General features: G+C 40.8%; 1 protein-coding gene across 2 annotated transcripts; it reads right to left on the minus strand.

The window, feature by feature from the left end:
• Positions 1-957: 957 nt before the first annotated feature.
• Positions 958-4,032, minus strand: LOC119796730 (WAP, Kazal, immunoglobulin, Kunitz and NTR domain-containing protein 2-like). 2 transcript variants are annotated; one of them, XM_038305411.1, is made up of 3 exons: positions 3,919-4,032; positions 3,634-3,828; positions 958-2,548 (listed from the first exon to the last, which is right to left on the minus strand). In XM_038305411.1, exons 2-3 carry the CDS (start codon positions 3,817-3,819, stop codon positions 1,001-1,003), a joined length of 1,734 nt encoding a protein of 577 aa, XP_038161339.1. In that variant the 5' UTR covers positions 3,820-3,828; positions 3,919-4,032; the 3' UTR covers positions 958-1,000. The 2 variants fall into 2 exon arrangements, with proteins under 2 accessions (XP_038161339.1, XP_038161338.1); XM_038305410.1 differs by having other exon boundaries at positions 3,634-4,032.
• Between the last annotated feature and the right edge of the window lie 23,195 nt (positions 4,033-27,227).

Below are 27,227 nucleotides of genomic sequence, written 5' to 3' on the forward strand. Positions count from 1 at the left end.
AGCAATCAAAAACACCCCAGTCCAGTGTGAAGAACACAATTTCCCCCTCAGCCTAAAACTCTGGTGGGTAGTATCACACATTGGTTTGGAGAAATCTGTCTTCTTTGAAGAATTTTTCTTTTTTTGTCAAATTGGAGGCCCAAAAATCCTGCTTAAAATCCTACCACTGCCTCTAAGTCAGATCAGAATATGTTCTTTTACTAGGCCACTGAAAAACCCTAATCTATTTTATGTTATTTATGCCCTTCTGAGGTGGATCTGTTGATGTGTGAATAATGTCCCACTGTATAAACTAAGTGCTCTAAGGTCCTGAATGATGGCCAGTCTTTTAAAAATCATTATTTTGGTCCAGGTGTAATCTTCCTCAAAGTTCTACTTTTTACTCATCAGGCCACAAAAGTCCTTGGAAGGTTTACCACTGTCATGGGTTTTCTATGGCATTACTATGGCTTGCTGGTGTCCCAATGCCTTAAAAATGGCTGTTCTATACTGAGAGAATGATGACTTCCACCATCCAAGTGGGTTCTTTAAAAGGTGCTTGAGGGGGTATTTGCCTGAAGTACCTTTGGTATACAGTAGTCTGCCTTTTTCATTTAAACAGCTCCAACGCTAGCTGATAGAATTGACTCCTGAATAGATGACGAAACATTGTCAAACTGAACAAAAGTCTGGCTCACAAGAAAAATATTTGCAAAAATAAAATACATCTATAAGGGACTGTTTCGCCACACATCCAGACATGAATAATGAAGGATATATGCATCCTCTGTCATTTAGCAAGATATAGAAACTTAGATGTATAAAGTCCAAGATTAAGTTTCTCATCAATTCCCTTTGGAAATGCAGACTTTTAAAGGAACAAAGACCAAGTATCATTACTCGTTCCTTTTGCTTTACTGACAGAAAAAAGGGATTTAAACCGTTCAAACAGTGCCTCAGGGGGGTTTGGATAAGGATAATTTTTGTCAAGTCTAAGGTTTGTGCAATGAGAAGCAGAATACTACTGAGGGCTGTTGGTAATCGCTTTGAGAAAGTCGCAGGGGTTCTTAGAAATGACCTCTTTCATTTTCCGTACACGACGAGGAGTGGAAATGCCTACGTAACTCTCAGGATGAAGGACGGCCATGCCTTCGATGACATTGCCCATAATGATAAGCTGACTTTCAGCAGCTGCACTTGTTATGTTTGGGCATGGGCAGCTCCAGTCCATGTTGAGGAAGGTGACTTCAAGGGGTTCTTTGCCAAAGAAGCGTAAACCCATCTGCTCATCTTTAAAGATCTCCTCCACAGTCACCAGGGCATGGCCTGAGTCTTTTTCTTGTGTGATGTCTGTCATGCGACCCAAGATGACAAAGTCACTCTTACAGAAGCTCATCACCATCTTGCCTTTCGGCCTACAAGTTTTGCATTGCCTGTTTTTCAGGAAGGGGCACATCTCCTCGCACGCATCTTTTGAGTCAAAGTTGTTGTAATTTCCTTCGCAGCCTCCATAGATGAAGGAGTGACATTCGTGCATGGTGCTGCTGTATGCCCACCGAGGCTCATATGCTTTACAGTTGCCCTGCAGGACAGGCAGTCCACAGGGGCTGGATAGCTCTTGACCGCAGCACTGAGTGCAGTCCTGGTACGTGTCAAAAATCCTTCCAGGTGGCTGGTGTCTGTTGCTGAGGCAGTGTGGGAAGGAAAAACAACTGTTGGATTTAGGCTCATAATACCAGCTGACTTTCTCCAGCTCAGTTCCACACTCCTCTGGGCTATCAAAGGGTTTCTGACATTCTTCCGGAAGGCAGCGGGTCTGGTTCTTCGGTACCGGAGTACTTAACGCCTCTGTTGACAGCACAGTGAGTTGGTGGTGGGCCTGGATCGAACCAGAGGGGTTGTGAGCCATGCAGGTATAGACACCTGAATCCTGCACCCGGGTGTTATAGATGACCAGCTGGCCGATATTTGTGACCACCATGTTCCCTTGCACATTATTGGGTCTCATAACCACCCTCACTACTCCCAGGGGCAGCCTCTTCTCCCACGTGATCTGCGGCTGAGGTTGGCCAGTTACATTACACACAAAGCTGACTGTTTCACCAACATTTACAGTCTGGTGAACAGGACTGCTTACCAGAACAGGCTTCTCTGGGTGCGCTGGAGGCTGAATGGTAGCCTGAAAGGGAGCAGTTGTAGGTCGAGGTGTGGTTACCTGGGGAAATGAGGGGCTTGTGTTGGGCCAGGCGAGATGGAAGAGACATGTGACAACCGAGAGGGTGATTCCCTTAGAGCATGCCTCTGCATCCATGTAACATTTATTGTAGTAAGTCATGCCATCAGAGGCGCAGGTGAAGTTTGGTTCTTTCTCACACCGGTCCCGGCATTTGCACATGGGGTGGCCGTCCCAGATGACACACTCTGAGCCCTGCTGGGTGCACATAAAAGTGGCACAGGAGGCTTTCTTGGGCATTCCCAAAGGGTCCTTCTTTTCATCTTTACTTCGGGCGGCTACACAACTGTGGTTCCCACAGACGTTTTGGCAACACTTTTCAAAGGACTCACACTCCTGCAAGAATTGAAGAAAAAAAAAAACTTTTTACAGCGGCATAGACCATGTGATGAATTTTACAAGTTCTTTTACACTCAAAAATTTTTTAAACTCGACAATCTGACAAATACAGAATCTTGCAGCAAAATCACAAATTGTCATATTACTAACTAATAAATTTTCTATTATTTAATTTTAAAGACTTGGACATGAACACAGAAAAAATGTAATTTATTGAGAAATACAAATTTGAGGCATCCATTTCAGCTCTTTATATACATAAATAACATCGATGTAAATAGTGAGCTTTACATCATCACCAGTATTATTAAACTAAGTCCACATGTGTGTAATTTAATTTAAGCCAATTTTAAGAGGGCAACAGAGGTTTTGTTAGAGAACATTAGGGAAAAAACAAGGAGTACAGGGAGCACATCTGACTAGTAAGAAATAATTTGTCCCCCATGCTGGGGACAAACCACATATGTTGTCAGGTAAGAGGAAATCAAATTTGAAGATTTAGCCTTATCATACCAAACACTGTTGCAGAAACCCAACAGGCTAACACATGGCGGTGGCAGCATCATGCTGGTCTGTCTTAAGAAGGATTTCTGCAGCTAAATATGGCTAAAACCTTTTAAAGGTTGCATACTTTAGACTTGGGGTGAAGGTTTAGTTTCTAGGTGGGAATGGATCAGTTCAAAGCAGATTCATTTGTTTATTAAATATAATTGAAATGGTAAGACATCAAGATAATGACAGATTTAAGCTCTTTTCCAAAGAATTTGCCAGGACATTTGATTCCACTAAGCAGTGACTTATGGGTTAAAATACAAAGAGAAGATATTTGTTTTCTTTTTAAAAATTCAAAAGAAATCAGAAAACCACGTATCATTTTTTTTTCAATTAGGTACTTCTTTGTTTTGTACTCTTTATACATATATATACTTATATACTACATGTAAAGTCTGTGGCATAAGGAGACTAAGCGGAAATAATCTAAGGAGTGGAATACTTTAGGGAGACAGTTTACACGCTTAATTGCCTTAATTTTGTCTGAACATTCACAGTTTAACAGCCATATCACATAAAATGTAAACTACCTGATCAGATTCACATTCCCGTGTGCAGGTGCTCATGGCATCCACCCACAGGTTGGGGTTCATCTCATTAGGGCAGATGCCTGCGTGCGGATGGGTGACCTGGGGGAGAACCGCGTCGCTGAGATCCATCCGCGCACACGCGCACGCCAGGAAGCAGATCCACCGTGGAAACAGCATCCTCCGCATCCCTGAGTGCTGAAGAGACGGAGATGCGAGTCTGTCTCTAGCTCCAAATTTCCACCTTTTCAATGGCAATTTTGGCGGAAAAAAGTATATTAAGCGAACCTTGTTTGCTTGAGCTGATGAATAAAATTGCAGTGATGACTTTCTGGTTGCTCTCCCTAATCACCACCAGCAACACTCGCCAAGTAACTCGCAACAGGACAATTAGGAGTTACTCTTCCGATGTTGGGGAAAGCTGTTTTAATAAGTAGGAGCTCCACTTTTGGGTGGGCTGGAGGGGGGGACCTGCCTGTTAAAGGGATTGTCGGTAACCCCGTTTAACCCTTTGAGGTCTCCAGAGCGCGCTGCGCGCCAAGACGCACCAAATAGAGAGGAAATGTGTTGCTTTGAGGCTGTTCATTTAACGACTAATTGGATTTGAACCATATGTTCTGTTTATCCACTGTGTTAATGTGGTAATTAAAAAATTAGAAAGTCTGTTTTCAAACAGAAGTGACATGTGCGTGTTTGTTCTGTGGTAAGCTCCCTTTGTTGTGAGGATTAAAGTAAATACCGTTAAGTGCGAACATATAATTCCCAGATTTAGATTTAGTCATTTTGATTAAACCATGTTGCTCAGGATTAAACTAAAATTAGTCCAGAATATCTGAAATAATGATAAACAATGTAAAATTGTGCTAACTATGAAAAGAAAAATGTTTGTATTAGTTCAGAAACATTTGGCTCCAAAGGTGTAGGTTTAAAAAGTAATTATAATTATCTTAGTAATCAAAAGAAACATCTTTATGGGAATTGTAGCTGTTTTCTTGTTAACCCTTTTCCTTTTCACAATTCCAATTGATGATTTATCATTGTTAATGAACTATAACATTTAAGGAAGGAAGTTCTTATTACCCTAACCCCTTGAATTCCTCTAAAGGTTTCTTAGCAGAAATAATCAGGACTCTGTTTTAGTCAAAACATTTATATCATATCAACTTATAAGATTGATGTTTATGGAGTTAAAGATCAACTCACACTTAAGTCCAGAGTAGTGATTTGAACATTTAACAGACCATATTAATTAGGTGCATGACTGTAAATTATATATATATATATATATATATATATATATATATATATATATATATATATATATATATATATATATATATATATATATATATATATATATATATAAACATGATTTCCAATTAGTTTTACCCATGGAAATTTAAATGCATTGTATTCTGATTAGCCTGATTATCCTATTCTTTGTTTGGTTGTGACTCCATCCTGGAGAGAAAGTTGATGGTTGCCATCAACACCTTTGTTTATAGATGTTCGATGGGCCTGTCTTTCAGTGTAGTCCTGTTTGTCTGAATGTGACTGGCTGGATGTGCTCTCTTCATCCTTTGACATGGGAGCTGGCTTGGAGCTTGTCTGCTTGGCTGTGTGTTTCCTGGACTGGGCTGCCTGTGGAGCTGGTTTACAGTTGCATTTTGTATCTCTGCTTCTTTCGGTATCTCTGCTTCTGTCTCCTTGAACCCCAGTCGGCCTCGGCAGATGGCCACCACACTGACTCTGGTTCTGCTGGAGGTTTCTTCCTGTTAAAGGAAGTTTTTCCTCTCCACTTTTGCTACAAGCATAGTGTGAGGGATTGCCTTCGAGTCAATGAGTCGATGCAATCAGCTGGTTTTCCTTAGATAGAAAACTTTGAATCAATTTGACTGGAGGATCTGGTGAACTGTAAAGTGCCTTGAGATGACATGTTGTGAATTGGTGCTTTAGAAATAAACTGAATTAAATTGACAATTGAATTATTCTTTTTTAAGATAACTGTCAATCCTTCGTTTGTGGATCAGACTATTTTTTCCAATGTTTTTTTGCCTCTGGTGTAATGATTTTCACATGTATCCTCTTATTTTCTGTCATAATTATTATGATGTGTAACCACAGCAATCATAGCAAGTTGGTATTTTACATCCAGAAGCAGATCATCAAAATGAGTAGTCCTCCTAATTGTCAATCATTCAGTTGATATGTTTACGTGAGGCCGTCCTAAGTGCCCGTCCCCATTGTCACTTACCGGTGACATAGTGTCTGACATAGCGGAAAAATCGCAAATCTTCTTTTGGAAAGTAAGCTTTTATGAGTGATGCAAACAGCCGCTTTTAAACAGAGCTTGCATGAGGAAATTCTTGAATTCAATGGAGAGATTGTCCTCCGCTTGAAGCGGGCGCCGCCCCCAGAGTGCTGGGTGAAGAGTGGAGCTGATGCCAGCCGACGCTAAGGGGCAACAGAGTCCTGAAGGGAATGACAAAAGACGAAGAAGTAGCAGAACCAAGTTCACAGACCAGAAGATCAGAGAGCCGATCCAATCCAATCCACTTTATTTATATAGCACGATTTCAATAAACCAAAGGTTTCCAAAGTGCTGCAAAAAAAAAGATAAAATAACTAAAATAAACAAAAATAAATAAAAGTAAATAAAATAAAATAAAAGCACGGCCGGCACATAAAAATACGAATGTGTATACATAAAATCAACTGATGAGGTACAGAAGGGGAATCAAAGCCAAGGTAAGAAGAACAGTCCAAGTTTGGTGAGCCAGTAGAATCCAGGAATCAGTCCAGAACACAGCAGATTAACAGAGCAAACAGGGGCAAAGCTAGTCTCAGGATCCACAGGGCAAAAAAAGGTCAAAATCAGATAATCAGAACAACCAAAAGAAGGCTAGAGTTATTCTCACCAAACAGCTTCAATAATCTGGCACTGATAGCTGGAAAACACTCAACATATATAGGAGCTGAAAAGAGGTGGATAAGATAAGCAGTAATGAGAAACTGGGCAGAGTTAAACAGGTGGTGGAATGAGCAATCAAACCAGCCACCAGTGCCAGGATCATGACAGTTAGCTGAACACCCAGGCTACAAAACTTAAAGGAGCCTAGATTTTGCACTATTGGCAGTTGGTTTTCATCCACGTCTATGGACAAAAACCAGGCCGCTATAGAAGAGTCTTTCTGTCTACAGGTTTTAACATCTAGAAATTCATTAATTCAATTCAATTCAGTTTATTTATATAGCGCCAATTTCACAACACATGTCATCTCAAGGCACTTTACAGTTCAACCAGATCATACACTCAAATTGATACAAAGTTTTCTATCTAAGGAAAACCAGTTGATTGCATTGACGCATTGACTCAAATACAATCCCTCACACTAAGCATTCTTGTAGCGACAGTGGAGAGGAAAAACTCCCGTTTAACAGGAAGAAACCTCCAGCAGAACCAGGCTCAGTGTGAGCGGCCATCTGCCATTACATTTCCTTTCCCTTAGGGATTAATAAAGTATTTTTCAATCGAATTTGATTTAACTTTATTGTTTTTAATCCCGCTTTACTCTGACACCCAAAACAAAACTCAAAACAACCAAATGCACATCTTATTTGTCAATGATTTAATCTGAGCATGTACACTGTACTGTAGTTTAGGCCCAACAAGCAGAGTGTTAATGAAAAATCCAACCATGAAGCCATCGTAATTCCACTAGGGCTGCAGAAATCTACTAGCCTGGGTGCCAGTCCGAACTTAGTCCCGCCCACAAGGTTTGAGTTCGGGGAAGTTTGGTCTGGCTCTGCTCCATAGTAGCGCGAGTATTATCGCCCACTGTCAGGCGATCCAATCAAATTGTCAGGGCGGGCTTTATACGATGATGGACAGATGATCAAGAGTAACGTAATCAACCACGTGACCAAAGCGCACTTGGGTGACAACAATAATGGCTGCCGCTGGAGAGTTTGGGTGAGTAGATTCTGCTATTAGGTCTGTTCTAGAAGATATCGACAGCAAATTAATTTTAAAAGAGGAACAGAGAAACGCGATCAAGTCTCATCTTCTTATTCTAGGCGTGAAACTGCACGCTTTGATTTTTGTGGACAACAACTATGCCTCGCTTAAGATACGTCACGCACTCCGTTGCTCTTATTGGTTGTAGGTCTATCCAATTGAGTGCAGAGGCATTTTTTTTCCTGGTTCGTTCGAAAGACGCCCCATAATCACAGCTCTATGGAGCAGTATCAGACTCATATTCTGACTAGAATTGAGTCGGACTACGTCAGGCTAGAAATTTACAGCTTTGCTGCAAAAATCTTGACACAACAACTTTTTATACAACTAGGCTTGCACTCTAGAAATCTGGCCTTTATGAAAGAGTGGACTTGCTAAATGAAGCCCTAAGAAGTTTTGTTGACAGTTTGTCTGACAAGCACATTAAATATAGTAACAGATATCTTGGTCAGATTACAACAAAGTTTAATAGTTTATTGCACGGACAAAAATGATTTACATGTGAAAAATTGCAAATAAGATATAAATAATAAGGTATGGATTTATTGAAATGTATTCTATTTTATTTATGTCTAAAATACAAATTGAAAATGAATATGTAAATAATATTTGCTTCCATAATATTGTGCAGTATAAAGTTGGTAAAGATATATATTTTAAATATAAAGAAAAAAGCTACTGTGTTTTTTGTCTTGCAAATTTATGCTATTACTACAATGTGCCAATTAAAAACGGATGAAATTAATTAATTCCTACTCAAATTACTCAGCAAATTAGGCTACACAAAAATTCCAGTAGGCTGTGTATTTGGACTAATTTACTATCATTTGTAGTCTGTATGCAGATTTGTATATGGATACACAAATATACTTTGTATAAGTTTAACTCTTAATAGCTCAGGCAGTTTTGCTTTATCAAAATCTTAATTATGGTTAAACATCGGATTTGAATATAATTATGTCATGATCTTGCCACTGATGATGTCATGTAATGAGGTAGATGGACCTACAGTAGTACAGCCAGTGGGAAGTTTCAAAATGTTTATGAACATAACCACAGACAGAAAGGAATGTGGAGTTGTGTATCTGCGAATACATAGCGGCTGCGGGGAGAGGCAGGGCACCACGCATCACTGGCACTCTGGTACAGGGAGAAACACAGGTAAGTTATTACAATAATCTAACATAAGATTAATAACCGTGTGATTCCCTTACCTGGTTTTACAGTTTAGTCCATCACTTGGGTGAGGTGGGATCCAGCCGATGTGCTGCCAACGAGAAGCGGCACAAAGCCGCCCAGAGCGTAACTGCTTCAGTTACACTCTGGGCAGTGAACAGGCAGGAATCCGAGCCAGGCCAGGCAAACAGCTCGGAACAGGACGGTTATGAGATCCATGAGTCAGGCAGTGTTCAGGCAGATTTAGGGTTCCATGAGTCCAGCAGCGAGCTTAGGCAGACCTGACCAGACCGAAAGAGGCAGGCACAGCAGTTGAAAGGCAGAAACAAGACATGATAGCAGGAGAAACTGTGGAACTTTAAACTGGTGGCCTCCACTGAGCCGAAACATGAAGCAAGGACTACGGACTTTAAACTACTGTAGCCCCCTCCACCATGCAAGCCAAAACACGAACTGGGCACGCGCAGCGGGCAAGAGCCAGGGCATGATCAGGGGACAACAAGAAAGAAACTAACAACCCTCTTACCACTGGCCTAACAAGAACAAAAAACTAGAACCAAGGCATAAGTCGAACTCAAAAACATTAACTCAAACATACAATGATCTGGCCCCAATAGCTGAGCTGAACTGTATATAAAGCAGAAGGAACAGGTGGATAAGATAAATGATAATTAGTGAGCAGGGAGGGTTCGGTAGGTGAGTGAGGAGAATAATTATATCAGCTATCAGGTAAGATTGTCACAGGTGACTGGTTTAATTATTCATTTCCTTCACCTGTCTAACTCTGCCCAGTTTCTTATCACTGCTCTTCTGATCCACTTGCTGCTGCCTCTATTTAAGGTCAAATCATTAGAGCCAGATTATTCTTGTTCTCTCTAGCTAGTTGTGAGTGTTTCTAGAGTTCCTTGGTGTTTCTGATTGCCAGATCCTGACCTGTTCTGCCTCTCAACCACTGAGCCTGCCTGTTCCTGTTCTGATCTGTTTGTCTGACCTGGCTGTGTTCCTGGGCTGCAGCATCTGGGAAACTGTGGGTGACACCTGCCGGCAGCCCACCGACTGGATCCCATCCTCTTCTCTAGTTATGGACTCCTTAATATCCGACCAACAAATGCAGCCTTTTCCCCCACAGGTCCCACGTTCCCTTCGTAGACTTAGGTACTGCTGCTGAAGGTCCTCTAAAAAGAAATTAGCTCATAGAACAGTAGTGATAAACTTGGCATTCATTTTTTGCCTGCTTTATGCGTCAACTGTCACAGTTGCTACGCATCAGAGCAACTGTGAGAGCAACAGGACCCAGTCGAAGTAGACCACATCCCGCCGACGATGCAGCCGCTGGATTCGAACACACCTAGAGTTTTCCTGACTTTGATATATGATTTCATTTCTTCAGGCACAGATCGCAATCAGTGTGAACCTGGAGTTAACATCCTTCAATCAACATTTATATGATTGGCAGGTAACAGCAACTCCAGTGGAGCCCACCATGGTAAGAATGTAGAACCAAGGGCGTAGGTTTGATTTGAACTTTGGTAGGGACACTATTGGTCTGGTGTCATTGGTGCTATGCAATATGCATGCCCTTTTTTATGCTCGATGTGAGCATCCGTACTGATAAGAGGAATTCATTGTTAAAAGAGAAAAGCAACATTTTGCTCCATTAATAAAAATGTTATAAGCACTACACTCATTAGATGCTGTTAATCAATGTTTGAAGTATCACCGGCTCTGATGAATGTGGAATTAGGACTGTTTTCCACTTTGAAAACGGTTTCATTTGAACGACTAAGAGAGAAGGTAAATGCAGTATTTTCTTTTGAAGATATAGAATTGTGCAGAGTTAAACCCCACTCTAATATTTGTACCTACTATTCTCTCTCTGTATCAAGCAAAATAATACATTCATTAAAATATTAACTTCACTATAAAAGTTGAACATCTGGGCTGTAGTTACTCTGTTTAGCCAATTTCATGTATTTCATCTGGGGCTGAAAAAAATGAATCATATTAATTGATTATTTCAATAATCGTCAACTAATTTAGTAAGTGATTCATCATTAACTGGAGTATAGAGACTTTAAAACATACAGTAATATAAATGTAAAATGTGCCTTTCCCCGCAGAGCAACCCACTTAGATCAGTTATTATATCAAAATTGTAAAAATAAAAACAAAAAAATTAAAACAGTAATATCAACTAAATATCGGTAAAAAGGAAACCCTCACATTTTCTTTTTTAGTTGGCTGTGGCTAAGAATCAGAAATGTTGATGCTTACAGCCTTTATTTGCCCATTTTTCCAGCAGTCTCCAGAACTCCTGGCTGACTCAGAATATTTCGTTTTATAAAAGAAAAAAAAAGGTTTTTGTTTTTTAGTGCACATGATATTCATTTTTTTTTTATCGGAACTAGTTTTGTAGCCTAATATTAATTGTAGTAACCGCTGCATTAAAGTGTGAATAAATTTTCAATGTTGTGCTCCAAGCACACGCGGACTAGAAAACAGCCAATCAGAGAGAGAGAAGGCGGAACTTAAGGCAGAACAACCAATGAGAGTGGAGTTAAACAGCGCAGCACAGTTCCATGCGCTGCTACATGAAAGGGACAGGAGAGACCAGGCAGAGGAGCTGCGAGAGGAAAAGAAGCCACTGCTGCAACAACTACTGCTGTAAATTATAAACATGTTGCTCACATCCAATTATTGGTAGGGACAATTAGGTCGGTTCAAAATTTTGGTAGGGACATGTCCCTATGGTCCCTATGCAAACCTACGCCCATGTGTAGAACCAAGATCCAGACAATCATTAATAGCTGATTCTGCAGCACAGAAGACAGCTAAATGTTCTGGGAATATTGTTACAAGTTTTATCAAGATCTATAAAAGCCAGCAGAGGCTTCTTCTTCTTATGAAGATTTCCTTCTGACTAGGTGTATCCTGGCACTTTTCTGCCTCTCTAGGTGAAATTCAAAGTTACCATCTAAGGCGTTTCCAGTGTAGATAATGTTTGCGAAGGAGGGGGCAGCCGTTGGACATATCTTCCACCACAGAGTCCTCTTTCCGGCCTTTAATAAAGAACATATCTAGTCTTAAAGTGAAACTGAACCATGAAATAAGTTTTTGCAGATAATTTTAGCCTTAATGATAGTATGTTTAACTTACTGTGCAAATTATTTCCATGTAAAAGTGTTTAAATCTGTAATATTTGGCCTCATACCAACTTAGTGCTTCCCTCTGTATTCTAGAGGGTGGTAACTGCAGTTAAATGTTTATATTTGTTAGAATAGTACCTCTACATAGCTTGGTACAGTACATATCTACGTCACACCATTGCATTCGCATATAATGGTGCATTCGCTCCATTTTGAAACTTGGAAGTAAAGGCATTCCAGTTTTCCAAATTTCTATTCTTATTTGCAAATGGTAAATGTTTAATGTACTTGTATAGTGCTTTATCAAGTCCAAAGGCCCCAAAGCAGTTTACAATACAGTACCCCCAGTTTCTTGGACTTAGACAACTTTTATTGTAATTTTGTATACACAGAGTGTATACAAAATAAAATTCTGTTTAGTACAGCGTTTCAGACAGTAAATGAACATTTCTATTTCCACAAAGTGCAGCATTGATCAAATGTAAACAGTGTGGGATTAAAAAAAAAACATGGTGCAAAAAATGCATTGATATGGAAGTTCAGAGCATCAACACATATAGTGCAAATATGCAGTATATTTTTGTTTTGGTTTTATCAGAGCTTTTTTTTTTAACAGTTCAGCTGTCTGATGGCGGTGGGGAAGCAACTGTTGCAGAATCTGCTGGACCTGCATTGAATGCTACAGAATCCTAAGGAAGCTGCAAAGCTGTAACCTGCACCAGGTCCCATGACGGGTGAAGTGTGTTGCCCTAGGACACAACAATAGAGACCAATGTAACGAGACTCAAACCCACTGGTGATGGGATGGACCCTGCCTCCTAAGCCACTGTTGCCAATGTTACAACCATAATGACAAAAAACACAATTGTACCTGATATTTCACCCTGTGAGTACAAATGGAATGCACCATAAAACCATCAAAGAAACATCCCCCTTCCCTGTCTAGTAAGGAGTAAGAACTGCAAGCATTGAACGCATTTATTGATGACATTTTTATGTATTAATTTTTACCTTTAGGTACCTATTATCTTATTATTTAGCCATATCAAATCAATCATATCAATTTACTCTATTCTGAACACACCCCAGCTCAATGCACTTTTAGTTTTGTTTTTTTGTTTTTTTTCAAAATGTGTCCAGGGATGAGATTTTAGTTAAATACCAACAATGAATTGATCCACTGACATGACGAGACAATCACTGTAGGATTTATTATGTATATACTATTTTAAACATGACATTGATCTGTTGTGCTATGAATTGTGTAATATCTTTGTTGATTAGGCATTATATTATATATTTGTTGTTTTAATCTGGTATTGCTAGATCATGTGTGAAATGAAGTAATTAAAACATGTATTATGGGTCAGAAGGTCTGGAACTCTGACCTGCTGACCTTCTGCACCACATTAAATAGACATAAGGCAAGGCAAGTTTATATTGCATATTTCAGTAGAAAGATTATCTAAAGTGGTACACATGAGGAAAAAAGAAAGCAAATTGCAATGTCGGTAGGTAACACGACTAATTAAATACCTAAAAATAAATTTTTTTTGCAATGATTGTATTGTATAATTAGGGGGGCCACATGCCGAAGGCATGGCCCACCTACTACTATCTCACATATTTATTCCGCGTATTATTTTTATTATAGCTTATAGTTCTCCTCGCCACCAAAAACTTCGGCGCGTAACTAGTCACGCACCATTCGTCGGATCGGGTCCAAAGTTGGCACACGCGTCGGGACCAATGGTGCGATGCGTGCTTGTATAAAACTTTCTCATTAGTCCGAAGGTTCGCGAATTATTAGCGAAAACGTCGCAAAAAAAATCCCATAGGAAATGAATGGGGAGAGGAAAAAAAAGCATAAAAAACAGCACTTCACTGTGTCGGCATACATTCATGTAGAAAAACAGTTTAAAGCTCAGTTTGTAGATAAATCCTTCGTCTATTTAAAACTGAAGACGGTATGTTGATAACTGCTACGGTTTTTGTATAATCAGACCTCAAGCGCCACAAAGTTTTAGCAAAATCCAGCCTCCTAGAGTGGAGCAACTGAAAATTTAGAGTGTGAGGCAGCCGTTTTTTTAAGACCCAAAAACATTTTAAACTCGCCCTCACGGCCACATTTTTATAGCTAGAGTCATCATTTTTGGTCAGTTTGTAGACTGAAACCTCTGGACCCACACAATGTCTTCGGAATTACGGTAGGATTAATACTTGTCCTTAAAAACCCTCCAGACCGACCTAAAGTCGATGAAAATCAGAGCCGTTTTTCATTGGTTTTAGAGCAGAAGAGGGGAGAAAAACGAACAACACTATGTGTTTTCAAATCGTCATAAATATTGTTCTGAAAGACACACATACACCAAAGTTGGCACAGTTGGAGTCGAAGGATGGCTGACGCTCACGGTGAAAAAAATTTTTGAATAACTCATACGGTTTTTGCTCAGCAGTCGTTTGTTCGGAGGGTGTTCTAAGCACCTTAAAGCTAGGGGACAGTGAGCTGCTGCAGCTAGCAGTTAGAATCTAAGGACTGAGGACCCGTTTTTTCTTATTCTTTCTCTTCCCATTCAGGTTGTAGATGACCTACAGCCATGAAAGTTACTCCAATTGAAGACAAGATATAGCTGTCGCTTAGATAAAAATAATTTTTCAGATACCTTTTACGGTTTTTACTCAGCAGTCGTTTGTTCGGAGGGGTGCTTTAGCAGCTTAAAGGTGAGTGAGAGTGAGGTCCTGCAGTTAAAACAAAGGGAGGAGCAGGTGGGGTCAGCCATTTTGTTTGTGCTTCGTTTTGGGTTGTGAAAGACCTACAAACATGAAAGTTACCCCAGTCTGAGACAAAGGATAGATGTTGCTTTCACTGAAAGAATTTTTCAAATACCTTTTACGGTTTTTGCTCAGCAGTCGTTTGTTCGGAGGCTAAGCACCTGGAAATTAGCTGACAGTTAGCTTCTGCAGCAGGCAGAGTGAAGCAGGCTGTCGTTTTTTTAAGATAAAACATTTTGTTCTTGCCTCACGGCCACATATTTGGAGCTACAGTCACCATTTTTGGTCAGTTTGTAGGCTGAAACCTCTGGACTCACACAATGTCTTCGGAATTACGGTAGGATTAATACTTTTCCTTAAAAACCCTCCAGACCGACCTAAAGTCGATCAAAATCACAGCCGTTTTTCATTGGTTTTGGAGCAGAAGAGGGGAGAAAAACGAACAACACTATGTGTTTTCAAATCGTCATAAATATTGTTCTGAAAGACACACATACACCAAAGTTGGCATAGTTGGAGTCGAAGAATGGCTGACGCTCACGGTGAAAAAAGTTTTTGAATAACTCATACGGTTTTTGCTCAGCAGTCGTTTGTTCGGAGGACATTTTAAGCACCAGAAAGCTAGGTGACTAACCTGCTGCAGCTAGCTCAATTAGAAGCTCTGGTGTGATGAAACGTTTTTTCTTATTCTTTCTCTTCCCATTCAGGTTGTAGATGACCTACAGCCATGAAAGTTACTCCAATTGAAGACAATATATAGCTGTCGCTTAGATAAAAATAATTTTTCAGATACCTTTTACGGTTTTTACTCAGCAGTCGTTTGTTCGGAGGGGTGCTTTAGCAGCTTAAAGGTTAGTGAGAGTGAGGTCCTGCAGTTAAAACAAAGGGAGGAGCAGGTGGGATCAACCATTTTGTTTGTGCTTCGTTTTGGGTTGTGAAAGACCTACAGACATGAAAGTCACCCCAGTCTGAGACAAAGGATAGATGTTGCTTTCACTGAAAGAATTTTTCAAATACCTTTTACGGTTTTTGCTCAGCAGTCGTTTGTTTGGAGGGGGAGCACCTGGAAGCTAGCTGACAGTTAGCTTCTGCATCAGCCTGCCTCAGTGCAGCTGCTGACATCTTAGTGTGAGGCGGCCGTTTTTTTAAGATAAAACATTTTGTTCTTGCCTCACGGCCACATATTTGGAGCTACAGTCACCATTTTTGGTCAGTTTGTAGGCTGAAACGTCTGGACCCACACAATGTCTTCGGAATTACGGTAGGATTAATACTTTTCCTTAAAAACCCTCCAGACCGACCTAAAGTCGATGACAATCAGAGCATTTTTCCATTGGTTTTGGAGCAGCATTGGGGAGAAAAACGAATGACATTATGTGTATTTAACTCGTCATAAATATTGTTCTGAATGACACACATACACCAAAGTTGGCATAGTTGGAGTCGAAGTATTGCTGATGCTCACGGTGAAGAAATTTTTTGAATAACTCATACGGTTTTTGCTAAGCAGTCGTTTGTTCGGAGCTGTTCCTCACATTCAAAAAAGCCTGAGAGCGAAGGAACCATAGTGCTGCGCTTTTCTCTCTGTCACAGACAGGCTCGTTAAGCGTTGTCAAGGTAACCGTGCTTCAAGCAGATTTTACCTCTGCTGTTTTAAACAGCACATATTAATCTAATGGAGGGTGAAAGCACTGATTTAACATTGGGAAATGGATACTATATGACTGCTGTCCATGACACTTCCCTTGCCACTCAACACTGATAGACTTTCAAAATAAGACTCCAGGGACCCTACAAAATAAAAGCCTCTATATTTTTTACATATACTTATTGCCCTATATGGCTCAACATTATGACCCAAACTCTTCCAGGTTGTTTTTATTAGACTCTAGTGACCTTTTCAAAACACACCCCAGAGCAAATTTCACAATAAAAGTCTCCCATTTACTCTGTAATACAGCAGCTATTCACCTAATAACATGGAAAACCAGTGATTTAACATTTGGAAATGGATTCTATATCACTGCTGGGCATGACCCATCTTTTGATGCATATCCATGATAGACTTTCAAAATAACACTACAGGGACTCTACAGAATAAAAGCCTCTTCCTTATACACACTCATACATTCTGGCATATTGCTCATAGCCATTTGTAATTTCATCACTGCAATGGCTCTTAGAAGGCGGGCGAAGCCCGCCAATGGTGATTTCATCACTGCAATGGCTCTTAGCAGGCGGGTGGAGCCCGCCATTGGTGATTTTTTTCATCGCTGCAAGGGCTCCTAGCAGGCGGGCGGAGCCCGCCAACTGCGCTTTACCCACTGCGGTTCAATATGGACAACCCATATTACCCTTGCGCATCCTATGCTGTGCACGTCTATTTCCCAGATTTCAGCACAAGTGGCACACAGCTCTCTTTGCCCATGACCTAGCCCTCTTTCCTTCCCTCAGCAGCCCTCAAAGGCGTAAGCAGTTGGTCTGGTGAGCCCCAATGTCACTTGCCAGGGCCGTATTGGCCCAGTTACCCAGACGGGCAGTAGGTGGCCCCCCTCAAAATTTCTTTAGAAATTTTCTAGTTTCCAATGTTATGCTGATTATAGTCAGCTATATTTGTCTATAAATCCAGATGAAACTAACCCATAACGCAGATTACATTCATGTCTTGAAGATATAAAAATGTTGATGACTCTTAACTTTGCGCTTTCAGATATAACAGAAGTTATAGTCTTTGGAAGAGAGTCTTTTAAAAAGAAGCTGATTAGTCTCTCACTTCATTTGGATGGGATTAAATTGATCTCAGAGAATAAAGTAAAAAATCCTGGTATAGTTTTTTATCAGGACCTTTCCTTCAAATCCCATATCAAAGAGGTTTCTAGTATTTTCTTCTTTCATCTGTGGAATTAGAAATATCCTGTCCAGGGGTGATGCTGAGAAACTAGTCCATGCATTTGTTACTTCAAGGCTGGACTATTGTAATTCTTTACTATCAAGAAGTCCACAAACTGTAGTTAAAAGCCTTCAGCTGATCCAAAATGCTGCAGCCAGAGTTCTGATGAAAATTAAAAAGAGAGATCATATCTCTCCTATCCTGGCTTCTCTTTATTGACTTCCTGTTAAATCCAGAATACAATTTTAAATCCTTCTTCTCACATATAAAGCCTTAAATGGCCAAGCTACATCTGACATCAGAGATCTGATTATCCTTATGTTCCTAACAGAGCACTTCGCTCTTAATCTCCACATTTACTAGTGGTTCGTAGAATTTCTAAAAATAGAATGGTAGAATCAGATCTTTTAGTTATCAGGCACCTCTCCGGTGGAACCAACTACCAGTTTTAGTCCGTGAGGCAGACACCCTGTCTACTTTTAAGAGTAGGCTTAAAACTATCTTTTTTGATAAAGCTTATAGTTAGAGTGGCTCAGGTTATCCTGAGCATCTCTATAGTTATGCTGCTATAGGCTTAGACTTCTGGAGGACATAGGGACCCCCATTCCATCAATCTGCTTCATTCTATTTCTATTCTCCCACTCTACAGAATTTGTTTGTTCAATCTCTAACGTTATACTTTTTCCTGCTTTTTCTCATAGTAGCTTCATCTGGTCTGTTACTGCAGCTGTGCTGCTGCCTTCAACACCTTTCTTTATATATGTTTGAGATTGGCCGTTTTTTTGTGCAGTCACAGCTGGCTCATCGCCTCGCTGTGTGTTTCCTGGATGGGGCCGCCTGTGGAGCTGTTTTAAAGTTGCCTTTTGCAACCCTGCTTCCTTCTGTATCTCTGCTTCTGTCTCCTTGAACCCCAGTCGGCCTCAGCAGATGGCCGCTCACACTGAGCCTGGTTCACCTGGAGGTTTCTTCCTGTTAAAAGGAAGTTTTACCTCTCCACTGTCGCTACAGGCATGCTTAGTGTGAGGGATTGCATTGGAGTCAATGAGTCAATGCAATCAGCTGGTTTTCCTTAGATAGAAAACTTTGAATCAATTTGACTGGATGATCTGGTTGAACTGTAAAGTGCTTTGAGATGACACTTGTTAATTGGCACTAATAAATAAACTGAATTGAAGTGAATTGTTGAAAAACATATATAATATTGATAAAAATTAAAGGACAGTTGTACTAAAAACTTAACTAATTCTTTGTACATAGCACAATAAAAGTGACTCTAAACAAATTACTTGGAGTTTCATAGCTCAGATTTATAGCTCATAAGACATTTAGATGTTGGTTTTTAGGATAAATCTGGTCGGTCGGTTATAGTCTTGATTTAGTCCAGAAATATGTGTGAAAATTGGGCTGTGTTTGACCACCTTATTTTGTCTGACTTTAGTAAAAAAAAAAAAAAAAAAAAAAAGACATTGAAAAGACGTTGAAAACTGGGTTTTCAAAAATTATCTAAAAATGAAGGCTTTTCAACCAAATGCATGCATTGTTTGAATGTAAATCATGTCCTCTTTTCAATACCAATTTTTGTTTGGTCAGTTCAACCATTTATAGAATGCCAGAAGCATATTCTCTGAGAAACAGGCATCAAGTGGAAGAACTTTAGAATTGGGGTGATGTGCTACACTTTCTTAGTTTTGGTAAAAATCACAACAACCTGAACATGTCTGTCAGAGCTGAACTTACCTTGGTCCTAAAGCTAAAGTAAGTTACATTTTCAAATCTGAAATACAATCACTTTTAGTGAATATATGTGAGAAAAATACAAGACAAATCCAATTTGTGTTTGTTTGTGATATTAGCTTCAGATCAAACTATCAAGACTCAAAACAACAAAAATGAATGAGGAGTTGAGACGTGAGCCGGCAAAGGTGAGTTGAGGACACTACAACTTGGAAGAAAAAAAAAATTTACTTTGAAGGGCAGGAGACATTCCCCTCAGCAGGCGTGTGTGTTGGCGCGTTTAATGAATGAAGCTGTTATTATAATTTGGGCTGCTCATTCCTTTCCTGTGTAAACCGATTTGAATGGTTTCCCCCACAGTTCAGCTGAGGACAGAGGAGCTATTAGTGTGCCTTTTGGTGCAATAACTGTGGACTCACGCTGCGTCAGAGCGTATGTGGTGGGCTTTGTTTGTTCTCGATGCACATGCTGATTTTTCCTAATATGTGCATGTCTATGTTGCAGACTCCTGTGTGTGTGTGTGCCCGCAACAACCAAGGCTTTGTTTATCTGGGACTTGAACTGGCAAAGCTGCAAGTCTCAAATCTGTAAGGGGGATTATAATTGTTGTGTTTTCTTCTCTAATCGCAAACAACTGCTCATATATTGCAGGCATGATTACCTGTGTCAGCCTATGTACAATGTTGGTCACCGTGACTGTGTTATGGACAGTAAGTGGTGACCCTCATTTAGTGCCTAAAACCAGGATATTTAGTTTTAGCTTGAAGAAATTAAATATATATCAAGTCAAAATTTCAACACAGCAGCTGAATAGAGCACAGCAGCGCTCTAAGGCAGCAGCCAAGAGCAGCTCGTCTCAACAATTTCACGATGCCACTTAAAAGAATACAAGCTAGACATCTATGATCCTGCTGGAGCTACGGTCACAAAATGTTTTAAATACTAACATTTTTGACAGTTTAAAAAGCTGCGGAGTGCTAAGGTTGGATGTCAACAAGACAACAGCTGAAAATAACGTACGGAGAAAGAGATGTACGAAACGGAGAAAGCGAGGCTGCAAATGGGGGCTAACTGGTAAGCTAAAGAGAGATCCCCACAGACCACCGCTTCCATCAATCCTGCTCTCCAACTTCCGCTCGTGGAAAAAAAAAAAGAAGAATCTCTGACTCGAATTCTCTTCAAAAAAGGAGATATGCAACTGCTGCACCATCATTCTGACGGAGTCTTGGCTGCATCCGGCAGTACCAGATGGTGCTGTTGGCCTGGGGGGGGGGGGGCTGTTGCTGTACCGCGCCGATAGAAACGAAGAGCTCTGCTTGACTGGAAACTGAGACTGTTCCTAGGCAATCTTCAGCATCTAGAGGGGAAGCACAGCCCTCTGCAGGTGAAAATGAGGAGAGCACTATAGATTAGAGTCCTGCAACTGGTCGGGTACCCGCGGGTACCCAACGGGTCACCCGCAAAAGAGCATTTTTGCAAAATACATAAATAAAAATAAACGGGTCGGGCGGATATTTTTTTAGTGCGGGCGGGTAGTTGGTGATTTTTTTTTTTTATGTGTGTCTATTATTATGGACATCAGAAATGTTATATTAATCAGGCACTGTCTGGGGTCACCCTTGTTGTAGCTTAAAGCTCTGCTGGCAGTGTGGGGACTTCCCTCCAAAAAGGCCACAGTCAGTGCATACACGTCTACTGCAGTGTTAATGGCGCTGTTCTGCAGCGCAGCGTACTATAGCCTATTACTTGATTTTTTAAGGGGACGGGTTGCGGGTTAAATATCAACGGGTCGGGTTCGGATTTGAATTGAAGATATCCGCGGGTGACGGGTCGGGTTCGGTAGTCATCCTAACGGGTTCGGGCGGGTGCGGGTTGGTAAAACTCGACCCGTGCAGGACTCTACTCTAGATGCTTCCCTGCCAAATGCTGAAACATCCCCAGTCAGCTCCTCCCGGCCCCCTCCAGCTTCCACACCTTCTCCAGTATAGTCTGTCGCTGCTAAACCTGCTGATGGCACCACTGCTACTTCAACCACGTCAGCCTCTTCAACCCAGAGGGCTACCACCCTCACAGCATCATCATCATCGTCCTCTTCCTCCCCTAAACCAGCAGAAGCGAGTGCTTCAGGAGGCAGTAGTAGCAGCTCAACAACAACTACTGTTTACCTTATCAAGGCTGCACTTTAAAAAATAAAATTGTCTAGAGAGCTGTACTAAGCAAAATTTATTTTTGTTTAAACTTGTGTATACCATCCATCCATTACGTATCTGACACACTTGTCCCAAGTGGGGGTCGCGAGGAGTGCTGGTTCCTATCTTCAGCTGTCAATGGGCGAGAGGCAGGGTACACTCAGGACAGGTCGCCAGTCCATCGCAGGGCACTTGTGTATACAAAATGACTAAATCTTAGTCTAAGAAATACCTTACTATGCATTTTATGTTCTTTTTTTTATTTCCACCAGCTTCTCAATTTGTTTTACCTTTTGGCAACACTATATTTCCTTTAACCAGAGGTAGCGTGTTTTGTGTAAGTTTACCAGAAGATTATGAATACATTAATTAGAACTGGATGTTATAGTTAAGTCATTCCAAACTGAGGGTAAAACAAATTATGAGTTGAATTACTATAACTGTAATTTGCTTCCTTACTGATTAGAACTTTACATAAGGGTTGGACTCCTAGACTGGGTGTTTTAAATACTGTTTAGTAATTTAGACTATAGCCATCAGCAAAGTTATTAATCACCAACCAAATTAATGTGTCTAGTGGAATAAATATGTGTTACTGAAAGAAGAGTGAATCTAGCCTGAGTGATAAATCTTTCACAGTGTAAAAATAACAAAAGACCATGGGTTAAAATACAATGGTACCTTTATTAACTGATGATCACACAGTATCATATCTAATAACTAGAAAATTTCTAAAGAAATTTTGAGGGGGGCCACCTACTGCCCGTCTGGGTAACTGTGCCAGTACGGCCCTGGCAAGTGACGTTGGGGCTCCCCAGACCAACTGCTTACGCCTTTGAGGGCTGCTGAGGGAAGGAAAGAGGGCTAGGTCATGGGCAAAGAGAGCTGTGTGCCACTTGTGCTGAAATCTGGGAAATAGACGTGCACAGCATATGATGCACAAGGGTAATATGGGTTGTCCATATTGAACCGCAGTGGGTAAAGCGCAGTTGGCGGGCTCCGCCCGCCTGCTAGGAGCCCTTGCAGCGATGAAAAAAATCACCAATGGCGGGCTCTGCCCGCCTGCTAAGAGCCATTGCAGTGATGAAATCACCATTGGCGGGCTTCGCCCGCCTTCTAAGAGCCATTGCAGTGATGAAATCACCAATGGCGGGCTCCGCCCGCATGCTCAGAGCCATTGCAGTGATAAAATTACAAATGGCTATGAGCAATATGCCAGAATGTATTGAGTGTGTATAAGGAAGAGGCTTTTATTCTGTAGAGTCCCTGTAGTGTTATTTTGAAAGTCTATCATGGATGTGCATCAAAAGATGGGTCATGCCCAGCAGTGATATAGAATCCATTTCCAAATGTTAAATCACTGGTTTTCCATGTTATTAGGTGAATAGCTGCTGTATTACAGAGTAAATGGGAGACTTTTATTGTGAAATTTGCTCTGGTGTGTGTTTTGAAAAGGTCACTAGAGTCTAATAAAAACAACCTGGAAATGTTTGGGTCATAATGTTGAGCCATTTGCATCAATTACTGCATTAGTATAATCTAGAGGCTTTTATTTTGTAGGGTCCCTGGAGTCTTATTTTGAAAGTCCAACAGAGTTGTGTTTAGAGAAAATGTTCAGACCCAGCAATGATAGTTGATGACTTTCCAATTGTTAAATCACTCTTTTTTCCATGTTATTAGGGCAGTAGATGAAGATGAAATGGGAGGCTTTTATTTTGAAATTTGCCATAGGGTGTGTTTTAAACAGTCTCCTAGAGTCTATTCTCTAAAATGGGGTTGAGTTTGGGTCATAATGTTGAGCCATATAGGGCAATAAATATATGTAAAAAATATAGAGGCTTTTATTTTGTAGGGTCCCTGGAGTCTTATTTTGAAAGTCTATCAGTGTTGAGTGGCAAGGGAAGTGTCATGGACAGCAGTCATATAGTATCCATTTCCCAATGTTAAATCAGTGCTTTCACCCTCCATTAGATTAATATGTGCTGTTTAAAACAGCAGAGGTAAAATCTCTTTGAAGCCTGGTTACCTTGACAACGCTTAACGAGCCTGTCAGTGACAGAGAGAAAAGCGCAGCACTATCGTTCCTTAGCTCTCAGGCTTTTTTGAATGGGAGGAACAGCTGCTGAACAAACGACTGCTGAGCAAAAACCGTAATAGGTATTAGAAAAATTCTTTCAGTGAAAGAAACATCTATCCTTTGTCTCAGACTGGGGTAACCTTCATGTCTGTAGCTCTTTCACAACCCAAAACGAAGCACAAACAAAATGGCTGATCCCACCTGCTCCTCCCTTTGTTTAAACTGCAGCACCACACTCTGTCACCTTTAAGCTGCTATAGCACCCCTCCGAACAAACAACTGCTGAGTAAAAACCGTAAAAGGTATCTGAAAAATTATTTTTATCTAAGCTAAAGCTATATCTTGTCTTCAATTGGAGTAACTTTCATGGCTGTAGGTCATCTACAACCTGAATGGGAAGAGAAAGAATAAGAAAAAACGGGTCCTCAGTCCTTAGCTTCTAACTGAGCTAGCTGCAGCAACACACTCTCACTCACCTTTAAGCTGCTAAAGCCCCCCTCCGAACAAAGGACTGCTGAGTAAAAACCATAAATGATATCTGAAAAATTATTTTTATCTAAGCTACAGCTATATCTTTACTTCAATTAGAGTAACCTTCATGTCTGTAGGTCTTTCACAACCCAAAACGAAGCACAAACAAAATGGCTGATCCCACCTGCTCCTCCCTTTGTTTAAACTGCAGCACCACACTCTGTCACCTTTAAGCTGCTATAGCACCCCTCCGAACAAACGACTGCTGAGCAAAAACCGTAAAAGGTATTAGAAAAATTCTTTCAGTGAAAGAAACATCTATCCTTTGTCTCAGACTGGGGTAACCTTCATGTCTGTAGGTCTTTCACAACCCAAAACGAAGCACAAACAAAATGGCTGATCCCACCTGCTCCTCCCTTTGTTTAAACTGCAGCACCACACTCTGTCATCTTTAAGCTGCTATAGCACCCCTCCGAACAAACGACTGCTGAGTAAAAACCGTAAAAGGTATCTGAAAAATTATTTTTATCTAAGCTAAAGCTATATCTTGTCTTCAATTGGAGTAACTTTCATGGCTGTAGGTCATCTACAACCTGAATGGGAAGAGAAAGAATAAGAAAAACGGGTCCTCAGTCCTTAGCTTCTAACTGAGCTAGCTGCAGCAACACACTTTCACTCACCTTTAAGCTGCTAAAGCCCCCCTCCGAACAAATGACTGCTGAGTAAAAACCATAAATGATATCTGAAAAATTATTTTTATCTAAGCTACAGCTATATCTTTACTTCAATTAGAGTAACTTTCATGGCTGTAGGTCATCTACAACCTGAATGGGAAGAGAAAGAAAAAAAAAAAACGTTTCCTCACACCTGAGCTTCTAATTGAGCTAGCTGCAGCAGGACACTGTCACCCAGCTTTCTGGTGCTTAAAATGTCCTCCGAACAAACGACTGCTGAGCAAAAACCGTATGAGTTATTCAAAAAATTCTTTCACCGTGAGCGTCAGCCATCCTTCGACTCCAACTATGCCAACTTTGGTGTATGTGTGTCTTTCAGAACAATATTTATGACGAGTTTAAAACACATAATGTCATTCGTTTTTCTCCCCTCTGCTGTTCCAAAACCAATGAAAAACGGCTCTGATTTTCATCGACTTGAGGTCGGTCTGGAGGGTTTTTAAGGAAAAGTATTAATCCTACCGTAATTCCGAAGACATTGTGTGGGTCCAGAGATTTCAGTCTACAAACTGACCAAAAATGGTGACTCTAGCTATAAATATGTGGCCGTGAGGGCGAGTTTAAAATGTTTTTGGGTCTTAAAAAAATGGCTGCCTCACACTCTAGCTTTTCAGTCTCTCCACTCTAGAAGGCTGGATTTTGCCAAAACTTTGTGGCGCTTGAGGTCTGATTATACAAAAACCGTAGCAGTTATCAACATGCCGTCTTCAGTTTTATGCAGACGAAGGATTTATCTACAAACTGAGCTTTAAACTGTTTTTCTACGTGAATGTATGCCAACACAGTGAAGCGCTGTTTTTTATGCTGTTTTTTTCCTCTCCCCATTCATTTCCTATGGGAATTTTTTGCGACGTTTTCGCTAATAATTCGCAAACCTTCGGACTAATGAGAAAGTTTTATACAAGCACGCATCGCCCCATTGGTCTCTACGCGTGTGCCAACTTTGGGCCCGATCCGACGAATGGTGCGTGACTAGTTACGCGCCGAAGTTTTTGGTGGCGAGGAGAACTATAAGCTATAATAAAAACTAGAAAATTTCTAAAGAAATTTTGAGGGGGGCCACCTACTGCCCGTCTGGGTAACTGGGCCAATACGGCCCTGGCAAGTGACATTGGGGCTCCCCAGACCAACTGCTTACGCCTTTGAGGGCTGCTGAGGGAAGGAAAGAGGGCTAGGTCATGGGCAAAGAGAGCTGTGTGCCACTTGTGCTGAAATCTGGGAAATAGACGTGCACAGCATATGATGCACAAGGGTAATATGGGTTGTCCATATTGAACCGCAGTGGGTAAAGCGCAGTTGGCGGGCTCCGCCCGCCTGCTAGGAGCCCTTGCAGCGATGAAAAAAATCACCAATGGCGGGCTCTGCCCGCCTGCTAAGAGCCATTGCAGTGATGAAATCACCATTGGCGGGCTTCGCCCGCCTTCTAAGAGCCATTGCAGTGATGAAATTACAAATGGCTATGAGCAATATGCCAGAATGTATGAGTGTGTATAAGGAAGAGGCTTTTATTCTGTAGAGTCCCTGTAGTGTTATTTTGAAAGTCTATCATGGATGTGCATCAAAAGATGGGTCATGCCCAGCAGTGATATAGAATCCATTTCCAAATGTTAAATCACTGGTTTTCCATGTTATTAGGTGAATAGCTGCTGTATTACAGAGTAAATGGGAGACTTTTATTGTGAAATTTGCTCTGGGGTGTGTTTTGAAAAGGTCACTAGAGTCTAATAAAAACAACCTGGAAGAGTTTGGGTCATAATGTTGAGCCATTTGCATCAATTATTGCATTAGTATAATCTAGAGGCTTTTATTTTGTAGGGTCCCTGGAGTCTTATTTTGAAAGTCTATCAGTGTTGAGTGGCAAGGGAAGTGTCATGGACAGCAGTCATATAGTATCCATTTCCCAATGTTAAATCAGTGCTTTCACCCTCCATTAGATTAATATGTGCTGTTTAAAACAGCAGAGGTAAAATCTGTTTGAAGCACGGTTACCTTGACAACGCTTAACGAGCCTGTCTGTGACAGAGAGAAAAGCGCAGCACTATGGTTCCTTCGCTCTCAGGCTTTTTTGAATGGGAGGAACAGCTCCGAACAAACGACTGCTTAGCAAAAACCGTATGAGTTATTCAAAAAATTTCTTCACCGTGAGCATCAGCAATCCTTCGACTCCAACTATGCCAACTTTGGTGTATGTGTGTCATTCAGAACAATATTTATGACGAGTTAAATACACATAATGTCATTCGTTTTTCTCCCCACTGCTGCTCCAAAACCAATGGAAAAATGCTCTGATTGTCATCGACTTTAGGTCGGTCTGGAGGGTTTTTAAGGAAAAGTATTAATCCTACCGTAATTCCGAAGACATCGTGTGAGTCCAGAGGTTTCAGCCTACA

This window comes from Cyprinodon tularosa, unplaced genomic scaffold (genome assembly GCF_016077235.1).
Source record: "Cyprinodon tularosa strain WSP-4 unplaced genomic scaffold, ASM1607723v1 ctg558, whole genome shotgun sequence".
Lineage (NCBI taxonomy): Eukaryota > Metazoa > Chordata > Actinopteri > Cyprinodontiformes > Cyprinodontidae > Cyprinodon > Cyprinodon tularosa.